We start from the raw sequence: 13,936 nt of genomic DNA on the forward strand, positions 1-13,936 counted from the left end.
ATTTCCTTCACAATTTTAATCATAGCTCTTCCCAAAGGAGGGTTGCACTTTTTGTATCCAAAATGTGACTAAGTTTGAGATACCACAGACATAGGACAAGCATATACCACAAGGCAATGAAAAGTTGCAAACAGTTCTCACTTGAATTTTAAGAACCCATGAAAATTCACAGAATAATAGAATGTCAGATTCCCCCTCTTCGTCCTAACTTAGAAAACCCACCAAATAAACAAGCTCCAAGAAAAGCTTATCATTATAATTTTGAGATATTTAGTAAATATCTTTGAGACTATAATCTTAGAATATTAATTTAATCAAACTATTAGCTTCTTAAACAAAAGAACCATCCTGTATCTTGGGAAATACCTAAGTGCTACCCTATTTCAAGCCTGTTTCATTTGAAACATGGGGAAAATATTCTAATAAATCCCGCAAAGCTTATAATAACATCTATTGGCAAGATATAAGTAAACCCTTGAAAAACAAAACAGAACAAAGAGGTAAATTTTGATAATAGTTTCAACTAGTTAACACATTCTATATTTTCTATTATTTTTAAATTGTTCTATTTTTCTAGAAAAAATGATCCCAAAATTAATCCATGTTCAAGTCTCAAAACTGTCAAGTATGTCTATGGGGAAAATGATTCCAGTTTTAATAGATATATTTAGAAAAGACACTAACCGAAGGATTAAAGGTAGCCCTAAATATATGAATTTCAGTGATGCAAATCCCAATTCATTGGAAGATAAATCTAGGCAAAGAGTATGCTTTGAAAAATTCATATATTTCTAATTCACCTCTGAAAAGTTATGAAGGGTCAATTGCTTTCATGGTTTCCTATTCTTGACCGAAGTTACACTATTTTTTACCTTAAAAATTTTTTATTTTTGATAACATGTATTCTTTAATTTCTCCTTTCTTATATAAGAAGCCCTTCTGATTTACCTAAAGACAAGAGAATATGCTTTGGGAGAACCAAATCTATTTTTAATAAGCACAATGGTAATAATTCTACAATTTTCACTCATATAGAAACTTGCATACAGCATCTTAAAAATAAATCTTCACCCATTCCATAGATGTTTTTCCTTCTGAAGTATAAAATTACTCCACTAAGGAATATCACTCATCTCACTGGAAACAGTAGAATATACTAAATATTTCCTATGAACAATATAAAGTAAACTTGTTAAAGTTGCCCTGTCTTACCATTTTTACCTGACTTTTTTAAAGAGAGGGGAGGGAGGTTGAGGGATGGGTAAAAAAGCGAAGGGGTTAAGAAGTACAAATTGATTGTTACATAATAGTCATGGGGATGTAAAGTATAGCATAGGGAATATAGTCAATAATATTTTAATAATTATGTATGGTGCCAGATGGGTACAAGATTTATCAGGATGATCACTTGGAAAGTTATATGTCTAATCACTGGCGTGTACACCTGAAACTAACATAATAATGTACATCAACTGTAATTGAAAATAAAAAAATAATAAAAGACAATAATAATAATAAAATAAAAAATAAAATTAGGGTAAAATAAGAAAAAGAAAAACTATTAATTCATTTAAAAGGAATGCAGTAGAGAGAAAATATATATGTAGAAAAATATATTCACTTACAGCAAAAATAAACCCATAATATAATTTCTTTATATTTTGTGCACTGATAATAATAAAACTAAAATTAAAGCCTGCATTCTAGCCAATAAAAAAAGTCCATTTACATGGATGTGTTAAGCAAATATTTCATTACTTTCCCAAGGCTGCCTTAACAAAGTGTCACAGATTGGTTGGGTTAAGCAACAGAAATTTATTGTCTCAGCTCTGGAGGCTAGAAGTCCACAATCAAGGTGTTGGCATGGTTGGTTGCTTTGAGGACTCTGAGGGAATGATCAGTTCCAGGCCTCTCTCTTTGGCTTATATTCGGCTGTCTTCTCCCTGTGTCTTCATATCATCTTCCCTCTATGTGTGTGTCTCTGTGTCCAAGTTTTCCCTTTTTCTAAGGGAAAATAGTTTGTGCTCCAAACCTTAACACCATCACCACTTGCAAAAGCAGGAGACTTACATAAACTGTTTAACGCGATCCCACAATTGTAGAAAAGTCAAATCACTGTAATAAAGCCTTTTCATCCATAATCGCTCTATCTTTCTCATCAAACACTGACCCACAAGCTCCCTGGAATGTGTTGTATTGCGTCCTCCAAAAAGATATGTGGAAGTCCTAATTTCTGTGAATGAGATCTTGTTTGGAAATAGGGTCTTCACAGTTGTAATCAAGTTAAGACAAGGTCATTAGGGCTGCTGTCCTTAGAAGGAGAAGAGGCAGAGAGAGAGAAACACACAGTGGGAGACAGCCATATGGACATAAGGCAGAGATGGTAATTATGTTGACACAGCCAAGGAACTTCTGTGCTTCCTTGAAGATGAAAGAAGCAAAAACGGATTCTCGCTTACAGGTTGTGGAGGGAGTAAGTCCCTACAAGTGCCTTCATTTGGGACTTTGAGCCTCCAGACTGTCTCAGACATAAAGAAGCAAAAAACTGTGGAATTTGAGGTGGTAGGAGAAAACAGAAGCAGGCAGAGGGCCTTTGAGTTAATGCAAGAAACATGAGGACATTTACAGGACACACTTAAATTCATATTTATAAAATAAAACATTTTGCATTGTTTCAACACAAGAAGAAATGTGCATAGACAATACTAAATGGTCCAAAATAAGTATATGCTTTGTTACCTCTCATTACACTATCCTTGTAGTTCACATGTAAAAATTCTTTATAAATTAAATCACTTCTTGGCAAGGGAATTGGATAAACTAACATGCATTGGATTGCCCTTGGACAGAACCCCATTCATCTTTTGCTGAAATCCGTTTTATCAAGGGTACATATATTTTGTGGCACATATATTATCTTGCTTGTTTCTAAATATGATTAGCAAAAAATTTTCATTGGTATCTTATTGCTTGAGCAGAAGGTATAAGACTCATGGATCCTTGAAGAGCCTCATTATAAGTTTACCTTCATAAAGCAAAGAATCATAGTTATAGTTGGAGGTGGTATTTATTTAATTTTAACAATGAATTGCTTGATATTAGAAAAAATAATTAAGACACTTTCCTGAGCTTTTGTTTCTTCTTTAAATGAATATTAAAATAATATCTACCTCATAAGTCTATGGTAGGGATAAGAGGATACAAAATAAAAATGCTATGCAAATTACTATAATTGCAACTTTCTTACCAAAACACATTTATGGCATCTAAAAGTGTATATAATAAGTTGTATGCAGTATGCTTGATGCAAAATTAGGGTCAGAAATGATTTATGCAATTATTACAGTTAAAAGTCTTTAATAATCTATACTTATAAATTTGGGATATAGGAATTCATTCATTTTCTTTAACTTTAGTAACATTTATTGATACATATGATCCATAAAACTTTCTCTCTAAATTCAATAGAAGAAAAAATTAAATTGAAAACTTATCAGAAAGAAGTAAGATTGTTTACATAATAATAAAAGATAAAGAGAAATATTCTTCAGATTGTTATAGTTTTCTATTATATGTATGCATGTTTGTATGCACAAACACATTATATATATGTATATATATACACAGTGTCCCCAAAAAATGTATACCCATTTTAACAGTTGATAGATCAATTTTGAAAAAGAAATGTATTTTAATTAACAATGCCTTTATACTTATTCAAAGTGTGTGTATGCATTTTTTGGGACACCCTATATATGAAGAGAGAGAGAGAAAGAAGGTAAAACCATTATGTAAACATTGCCAAGAAAAACCTTGGGAAATTGTGTGGAAGATACATGGATAAATTTTAGAGGAAAAATTGTACTCTTCCATTTTCATTAGAAATGAGTCTTACAGTCTATAGTGACATCTCCACTATTCCCAAAATTTCTACTATTATAACTATTTCACCTCCTTCCATCTCCTTTTGTCTTCTAAGAGCTTATTAAGTCTAGTAAAAATGTAATGATGGCCACCCAAGGAGAAAGCATACATCTTTCTCTGGGTCTTTGACATAAATACCACCACACCACTTAAGGAACTCGATTATAGCTCTATCACGGAACACAGTAACCAGGGAATACAAATTAATAAATGATATTCTCCGGAGTTTATAACGTCAAAAGCTTCTCTCATGAGCAGCTTTAGCTTAACAGTGTTAGAATCAGCAATTGTGACAACCAAAAATGTCTCCAGAGACTGTAAAATGTCTTCTGGGGGCCAAGACACCCCAGTTGAGAGCCACTGAATAGAGCACGCTCCCAGCACACTGAAGAAATGCCAGCCGTGCTTGCGAGCCGCGCTGTGTGCTTAGAGCCAATGTCATCGACCATCGGAGTGTCCTGCTCTGCTGCACTGCTCTCCAGAGCCCATGAAATTTTGCTGAGTAGAAATTGTCAGTGTACATTCTGAAGCATGTCCACAGAAGAATCACAAATCTTAGAGAAGCAGGGAAGGGGGAGATGATGTAAATATGAAGCTGACTGTGAACTGGAATGATGACAGCTTAGCTAAATATATCCAAGCAGCAGAGGTGGCTAATGACATCGAGCAAGCTAGCTTAAAATGTTTTTACAATGGAGTACAGAAATTTATATTCATAGCAGAACATTAGGAAAAGGTTGAATTATACATAGCAGATTTTCTTTGGGGAATATGTAAGTACATATATTTGTGAAAAAATTAATTCAAGTAAAGCACTTAGCACAGTGCCAGACACATGGTGAGTGCCCGTTAAATGGATAAGTGCTGGCTGCTAGACTTTGTAGTAGTATTACTGGCATTGATCATTTTATTTGAATTATTTAATTATTTTATGCATTTAAACATTTTAACACTTTGGAATATTTCTTCTAGGGTACAACGCTCTCTCTCTCAGCAGTTCTTACTCATCTAGAAAGACCCAACTCAAGGGTGAACCCCTCTCAGTGGCTTCCCCTAAGGTCCCTTACCCTCCCACATGAAGAACTAATTTTCCCTTCATTTGTGTTTCCACAACACTTAGTGCATGCTTACATCATAGTGCTTAGCACATTGTATTATAGTTATTAACGTGTGTGTGCAGCAGGCCTACCACAGCCCCAGCCCTCAGGCTATGAGCTTTGGAGATCTTATTTACTAGGCCTTATGCCCCTGTGCTTTGCCACATGGTAGGCACTCAGCAAAGCATGCCGAACTCAGCTGAATTATCTGGAAAATTCAATCATGTGGAAACCTCATTTCCCAATAATGCCAGATATATGAGGTGTGACTGAAGAGCAATGCCTTCCATATAGAATTTCAGGCTGTCAGCCTTTATGAAAAGATTAAATAAGTGAAATGATGCAAAGTGTGTTAACTTTTGACCAAGAAAAATAAAGATTTGGATAAATATCAGAACACTCCTTTAAATTGCACACATTTAAATATGAGTAAGGATAAATGGGGGAGGTGGGAGATGGTAAAATAAAATAATAATTTTAAGAGTTTTAAGCCTCCCTAAGATAAATAAGTATGAAAAAAGATGACATCATAGGTTTTCTCTTATTTGGTTACATAACACTGTCAAAGAATTCATAGATTAGATGGTTAATAGATCCATGTCTTGAATATAAATTATACCTAAAAAAAATCAGTTTAAAATATTGCAAGGATTCAAAATATATGCATATACATACACACACATATGCATTGTTAAGCGTAATGCATTAAAGAGTACAGTCTGTGCTGACTTTTCAATTGTTTCTGAGTTTAATTCAAAACACTAAGTAGATAAGACCCACAAGTTTGAAGAAAATGTTTTAAGAGGTGACCCTAGCTTTGAAAATGGCCAAAGGTATTAGTTCCTTCTCCTTACCTCTATTTTACTTCTTGATTAAGAAATATATGAAACCACAGATAATCAATACTAAACAAATAATAGGAACAATCAGATTTTAAAATTACTTTTTCAAATTAAAATTTTTTCAGTTCTAACTGTGATCACATGATATAAAAATGAATTATTTTTCATCTATTTCTCCTCATTTTCAGAAAATTGAAGTCAAGCTTCCCAGTAGACAGAAAATTTTTCCATAGAATAAAGGAAAAAAGAAACAGTAATTATTTATATTCATTTTCTGTGAGGGAAGAAAGCCTTCCATAGCTTAAGAAAAATCAAGAGCAATTTATTATTAAATTCTGACTTTTGTTTTGTTTTGATTTTTGCACCTCTCTACCTGGGAAAATGGGAATACTAATTTACAAAGGGATATGCGATAAAAAGTTGTTTCATTATCATTTCTCTCAACTATATTTAATTATGCAAGTTTCTCATGATAAAAATAATTTTCATTATAAAAATTTTAAAAGTACAGAGAAGGGGAAAGAATTGAAATTTAAAATTTCCCACAAGCCTGTAATGAGCACTTGATTCTTCCACATGAATTGATTTAAAATTAATATAATAATGTGTATAATTAGGTTTCCTGCTTTGGGTCAATTAACATTACAGGCTGAGCATTTTCCAAGGTTACTAAATATTTTTAAAACACAATTTCTACTTGCTGTATAAAGTATAGCATTTCAATTTTCCAGGAATTGGAGTGTAACTTTTCCTCTTCTGTTTAAACTGGCGTTCTCAATTTATGCAATTGTAAACAGCAATATTGGGATAACTATTTATACATGAACTTTTGTCTCACCTGCCCAAATCTCTGATATTTCTGTAAAATAAATTACAGATAAGCAGTCTCCAATCCTCATACCTTGTCAACTGTATTTTATAGAAGAATTTGACTATTTATCTAAAAACGTGTCTTCAGGGACAAGTTCACAGATAGCTCCGATAGTAATGCTGTTAAGTTGGGTGGCGTTAACTTCATTATTAGATGCAAAAACACAGCAATTCCTTCTAAATGAATCAAACATCATATAATTTTTCATTAAGTAAACGCACTGGGCATCATTTTTGCTTACTTCATCTTTACATAAAGCAGGTGTCAGCAAATGTTCGCTATTGTTACTATAATCATCTCCTACTATGGTTAGGCTATGCACACAAAACTTTAAACCCTAGTGAATAAATGCCCTATTAAACTATATAGCTATATATTGACCAATGTATTTAGTATGAACTATGATCTCTGCACTGTGATAAGCATTAGTCCTGCCCAAAGATTGGAAATATCATTTACTGTTCTAAAATGCTTATTTTTCCTTCTATTCTTTTCAGATTTATAAACAGAAACTCCAAGAGAGGCATTTGTGCTGTTTCTATATTTTCTGTCCCTTAAATAACTTCCTTTGGAAAAGAAAACAAAGTGCAAAAAGTGAATCCTAGATCTATAGGCATGATAGGCAGATTGCATTTTCTTAACACTGCAGATTAATGAATGCCTGGCAATGAATGAATGATTATTTCAAAGACAAAGAAAGCATTTTGCTAGACATTCTCTCACCTGATCAATGGTATGTAAAATTGAAATGTGGGGTATGTATGTTTGAGTTTGTATGTTTCAGAGATTGAAAAAGATAATTGGAGACAAAAGCCATGCACATTAGCAAAAGCAAACACCACAAAAGACAATAGGCATAGCGTAACCTTACAAGGATGAAAATAATAATTCAGCCACAAGATAATTGGAGACAAAAGCCATGCACATTAGCAAAAGCAAACACCACAAAAGACAATAGGCATAGCGTAACCTTACAAGGATGAAAATAATAATTCAGCCACAATATTTAATAGCAAATGTTTAAAAATGTGAACTTGGTGGACTTGAATTAATACTGAATTGAATTTTTCAAAATAATATTCTGTACACTGGATAGAATCTATTCAATCTATGCCACCCTAGAGTTTGGAATGGCAAAGCAAGAGAACACCAGTTGAAGATATACATGTACTTAAGAGTTTAGAAATCATTTTTCAAAAATTTAGGGAAAATAGCCCAACTGGCGTGCTTCAGCAGTTGAGCATCGACCTGTATGATCCAGGAGATTCCCGTTCAATTCCCCCTCAGGGCACATGCCCAAGTTGTGGGCTGGATCCCAGCAGGGGGCGTGCAGGAGGCAGCTGATCAATGGCTCTCTCATCATTGATGTTTCTCTCTCTCTCCCTCCCTCTCCCTTTCTCTCTCTCTAAAAAATTAGGGAAAATATCAGTAAAATCTTAGATCTTAGAGTAGATTTAAACACGCTTAAATACATGAAGAATACATTTCTACGACACATGATCTGTATATTGCATTGTGTGTGTCCTTGAGACCCACATGATCTTATTAACTAATATTACCCCAATAAGTTTAACTTAAAAAAAGTTTTTTTAAATATATGAAGACTTAGCTAAATTATACCCAACAGTACTAAAAGAGCATGCAGATGTAGTTGTAGAAAAAATGAGAGTAATATTTTTAAAATTGGTATTATTGGAAATATCAAAGTTTCAAGATATATAGTAGCCCCATTTTTAAGAGAAATTTAATTTCCCAATATTATGAAGTCTGATAAGCTAAGGATCAATACTCACCAATATTCTGAAATGTATTATTAATGAAAATCTGCGTGGATTCATTCACAATAAATCTACAAATAACTGTGAATAGGCTCTTCTATTAGTCCTTTCTCTCATCATTGTTATGTCTTAAGTTATACAATTCACAAACTTAGAAAAGCTCAAAGGGATAGCTAGTTCAATGGATGACATTAAAAAATATTCTGAGAAGACAGAACAATGGACTTCAATAAAAGTTAGGACCTTTATTCATGATAAATGTAAAAGTTTGTATATAGATTTAAAAAATCAGCAAATATATTCCAAAGGTTAGAGACCTGACATACCAATAGTTTTGTAAAAAAAACAAACAAAACCCACTTTGTATGTTAAGTAAGCATGTACAAATTCAACATGCATAAAAATATAACGTGAATGACCAAAAATGAAGCAAATTTAAGCATTTTAGAATATGTTAGTAGAAGTAGTACTGCAGTCATGGGTAATAATGATTTCAAAACTTTAAATCATACCAAACAAATTTGTAGTGTGGGGATAAAACAATAAATAAATAAAATTACTTAAGACACTATCCCTTTTTTAGGAGCTCACAGTCCAAGGGGGAAAACAGACACAGAAATATATTTGGAGTATTATTTTCAATTTTTGTCACTGTATTTTGAAAGATGACATCATTATTCATTATTAAAAACAATCTATTGTAATATGTCAGGCCCTGTCTCTGAGAAAAACAAATTAGTGTCCCCATTTTATAAATGGAACCACTGGATTGAGATTTAAAAAAAAAACAGCAACAAAAACCTCACCCACAGACAAATAACTAGTAAGTGTTACAACTGATAAAGGACCATAGAACTTTCTGCCTTGGAATTACTGCTCTTAAAAATAATAGTGTATATAGATCAGTATTTATTAAAGTGTGCCCTGCTGAACCAGTGTTTCACAGGATATTATTACGCACCCAAAGAAAAAGATTCTGTAGTCAAATAAATTTGAGCAAGACTGGGTTTCTTTATTATAAAGCCTTTCCAAGACTTTAATATTCTGATATGCATTGTGAGTCTCCTAGAGGATGGTCTAACAGGTAGACTTTTCAAATGCACTTGACCTTAGACTGTTTATTGTGAGGGCTAACGTTCCACGGAACAGCCATTGGGAAACTCTGACACTCCAGAAGACCAAGAAAAATCTAAACGTCAGGAACTAGAAATATTCAACCAGGAGACAAAGGGGCCTTAGAGGAGACATGATAGCTATCTTTAAATATTTGTCTTATCCAAAAAAAGACACAGTATTTCACCAAAGGGAAGGGCTAGATCTAATGAATAGAAGCTACCGGAGATGGATCTCATCTCAACACAACATTTCAATAAAAGTTAAAAGAAAATGTAAAAGCTGCCCAACAAAGGTGGCAAATCTCCTGCCAAGGTGTTACCCAAGCAATTTTATCATTGAGTGAATGGTCTGAGAACTCTGCTAAGCTCCCTGCTTTACTCTTTTATTTAATGGTTAATTTGCCGCAACTATTAACTGAGATTTCCATACATTTAGTATTTCAGATTCTCTGTTCACTTTTACACCATTTTGAATTAAACATTCTAGAAATAGAAGACACAGGTAAACTGTCAGACCTATTGTAAATACAATGTCTTACATCAAAACACACAACGTTCTATTTAGATTTTCCAGTTCTTTGTGATTCAGTCTAGGAAGATTATATATTTCTAAGAACTTGTCCATTTCTCCTAGGTTATTGAATTTGGTGGCATATAGTCTTTCACAGTATTCTTGTATGATTTTTTGTATTTCTGTGGTGTCCATCATAATTTCTCCACTTTTATTTCTGATTTTGTTTGAATCTTTTCTCTTTCTTTCTTTAGTGAGTCTAGCCAGAAGTTTGTCAATTTTATTAATCTTTCCAAAGAACCAGCTCTTTGGTGCATTAATTTTTTGTACTGTCTTTTTGTTCTCTATTTTATTTAATTCTGTTCTAATTTTTATTATTTTCTTCCTTCTGCTGCTGTTGGGTTGCATTTGTTTTTCTTTTTTTAGTTTTTTTAAGGTGTAATGTCAGCTTTTTTATTTGGGATTTTTCTTGCTACTTGAGATAGACCTATAATGATATAAACTTTCCTTTTATTATGCTTTTGCTGCATCCCAAAAGTTTTGATATGTTGTATTGTTATTCTTATTTGTCTCTATGTGTCTTTTGATCTCTCCTTTTATTTCTTCTTTGACCCAAAGCAATGAACAAACAAAAATTCATAAACACAGACAACAATATGGTGGTTACTAGAGGAAAAGGGGTGTGTGGTGAAGACAGTAAAGAGTAAAAGGGTCAAATATATTATGACAGGGTTTGACTTTGGGCGATAAACACACAATGCAATATACAGGTGATGTATTACAGAATTGTACACTTAAGCCCTATTAATTTTATTAACTAATGTTACCCCAATACATTTAATTTAAAAAATACACATAATGACACAATTTACACTTAATGCCAATGAAAACCAAAGTCGCTCTTCTCCAATTTAAAAAACACCAAATGATTTAAATCATATGATTATGAAGTTCCTGTGTGCAAAATAAAATGGAAGTTTTCTCATCTACAAAATGACATGAGGCCTGGAAAGCACATGTGGGCAAGCAAGGGACCATGTAGTGCACAGAGATTGGTGTCAGGAGTAGGGAAAAGCTGGGGAATGTAGAAGACACTTTTCAGATCTGTTGCTCTTAATGTGCCTGTACCTGGCCATTACACCCCAAAAAGTGATTTGATAGATCACATTTGTTTGCTAAAATAAGTTAGATATAAAGCCCATACCTATTTGCGTATTCCTTAATGATCTGATATATGCTAATCTTAATTGTTTCATTTTCAAATCGATTGTTGCTCCGGTCCTTGTATATCCGGAATTCAGCTGCTGTGACGGCTTCTCCGTGAGGGATCTGGGTAAGATCAAAGCGGAATTCTTTGTAATGCCTTCGCTGGTGAGAAAAATCTTTGTCTCTTTCAACTGAAAAGGAAAAGAAGAAAGGAGAGGAAAAAGTGAGCCCTTTATAAAATATGGAAATTAACGGTAAATTCTCCAGCTTTGCAATTAAAACAAACACGCAGGATATTATAAAACTGGGAAAACACTAAAACCACAGACTCATACGTGTTTCCAGTTGAGAGAAACTCCACAAACCAACAACCTTTAGTTCAAAAGCAATATAACTTCTGTGGTTTTGTACAAATGCCTGGATCCTAAATGGAAAGGCTATCCAAAAATGTCTCTTAAAAGTGAAGGTTGTGAAGTGATTACTAGTATGTATCAAGTACCAGAACACAGAGGGTTCATACAGGATCTAGGAATATGTTATAGAACCTTCCAGAGCTCCAGGGGAAGTTGGTGGTGATATTTAGCACAGCCAAGGGAGGAAAATAAGAAGAAAGAATGAGAAATCGTGGGCACATAAGGACAGTGTTGATGACGCTTTAGAGGTGAAGTACACAGACCAAATTCATTTTCAGAATAAAGATGATTTCTAAAATGTCTTCCCCTTTCAGCAAATGAAATGTGTTTTTTTTAAATGCTCTTCCATTAGTTCTCATAGGTTGTTTAGTGCAACCTCTTTACCTGTATACTGCACAAAGCCCCCCCAAACACCTCTTTCTGCTCTTCCTCAGAATTGAGGGGGGAATATATTTCCCCCATTCAGCAACCTTCCCTTCAAATAAAGTCAGAGGACATTGCCTTTAGGGATGTTAAGGGATGTTGAAGAATTTCGCAGAGTAGGTGTCCTGTATATTATTAATCTGGCTTTGTAAAGAAGTTTATTATTTGATACAGTCTGTATCTACTGGGTACCAAAAACTTTCTTACAAAACCTCCAAGGGTTCATTTGCAGTGATGTGATACATTTGATGGAGTTAAGTTTCTCAGTGTTGGTAAGTTTCTCAGAATCTCAGTTATGTAGGATAATACAGAACAGGATAACAGAAAGTCCACTGCAAAACACTGCGTGCGCGGTGTCTCACAATTACAGCCTACAGTGATGTTTTAAATGTTCAGTGACATGTCTCATTGCTAAAACTGTGTTTCAAGAAAATAAAAAAATGTATAAGTTGTATAAATACATTCACCAGGTTCAAAAATTGGATTAAAATACAAAAATATCTTTAGGAGTTTAATTGAAATTATGTCAACATTGCTATAGATATGAGAAACTAGGGATCCTTGACTAGAGAAGGGGCTAAGCTTAAGAAGGCGAAGGTCACTGCCACCCAGGACTGACTGGGAGGGAGGCTGCTAGGCATCGGCGTCCCGGTGCCCGGCGGGTTCCACATCTGAGAGGAAGCTCCTGACAAAGGCACCCGCGATCCTTTGCCTTCAGCACCCAAAATAACCTCTGGTTTACTTCTCCCAGAAGAGTAGGCAGTGGTTAGAACCAGGAGCTCATCCCGCCCCCCCACAGACACCTGAGGCGGCGAAGGGAAAATATAAGCTATGCCTGGAGGCATTTTGCCCTGTGGAGCTTGACCAGGGCGGTGCTCTCTTGGGCTGCCTGGCTCACACTAACACTCCTCACAGGATTCAAAAAGTTCTGTTTTCTAAAAATATCGTTATCTTAGTCCTAAGAGAGGTCTATTCCCAGGGAGATTATTTAAAACACTTTTCCTTAAATAGGGATGATACCCTCATTTTTAGAATCCTATTTTGGTCCATAATTTAAACCTCTTTTTTGCGCTAAACTTCTGCTGGCAACAGTGGAGATGGCTATGAACTTGGCCCCTTCTTTCCATTTGTCCATTCTCCTGATTGAGCCATTTGTGAGGGAACGTGTAAGGGTAGAAAATACCTAGAAACTGGGCATCTAGTCTGAAAGCACATGTATGAATATTAAAACCAGCCACAGCTTTTGTTTACAGGGAACTAAATTTAATTCGATGTAAACTTGTTCTTTTCTGATCTTAACTTAAAGTAGATGACATTATGAAACAATCATGTTTTACATGAAACAGCTTTAAATAGCACTTATTTAGATGCCAGGCACTGTCCTAAGTACTTTTAAACATTAACATATCACACTTCATGACAACCTCTGAGGTAGGTTCCACCATTATCCTCATTTTGAAGATGAAGAAACCGAGGAGGCATAGAGGGTAAACTCCTTGCCAAAGAGTTGAACCCAAGCTTTCGATGCCACCAGGCTGTGGATCTTAAATGCCAAATATACCGCTTCTGCTTAAAGACTATTTATTACTTTGTCCTAATTTATGAAGTATTTATGCTTTAATAAAGATCTAAAACGTCACATTCACAAGTTCAAAATCCAGAAAGCTCTGAAAACGCAGAGTTTGGCTTCAAGTTCATTTGGCAGAAAAGCTGGAAATTAACCGATTTGAGGTCATTTCAAGTTTCTATTTATTCC

General features: G+C 34.3%; 1 protein-coding gene across 2 annotated transcripts in view; it reads right to left on the reverse strand.

The window, feature by feature from the left end:
* The window catches only part of BMP5 (bone morphogenetic protein 5), a 107,845-nt gene that overhangs the window by 38,602 nt on the left and 55,307 nt on the right, over positions 1 to 13,936 (reverse strand). For both annotated transcript variants that reach the window (XM_016198036.2, XM_016198037.2), the window contains exon 2: positions 11,343 to 11,535. In XM_016198036.2, coding sequence (XP_016053522.1) covers positions 11,343 to 11,535 — 193 coding nt within the window. The remainder of the gene's footprint in view (positions 1 to 11,342; positions 11,536 to 13,936) is intronic.

Source organism: Miniopterus natalensis, chromosome 5 (assembly GCF_054644295.1).
Source record: "Miniopterus natalensis isolate mMinNat1 chromosome 5, mMinNat1.hap1, whole genome shotgun sequence".
In the NCBI taxonomy this organism is placed as follows: Eukaryota; Metazoa; Chordata; class Mammalia; order Chiroptera; family Miniopteridae; genus Miniopterus; species Miniopterus natalensis.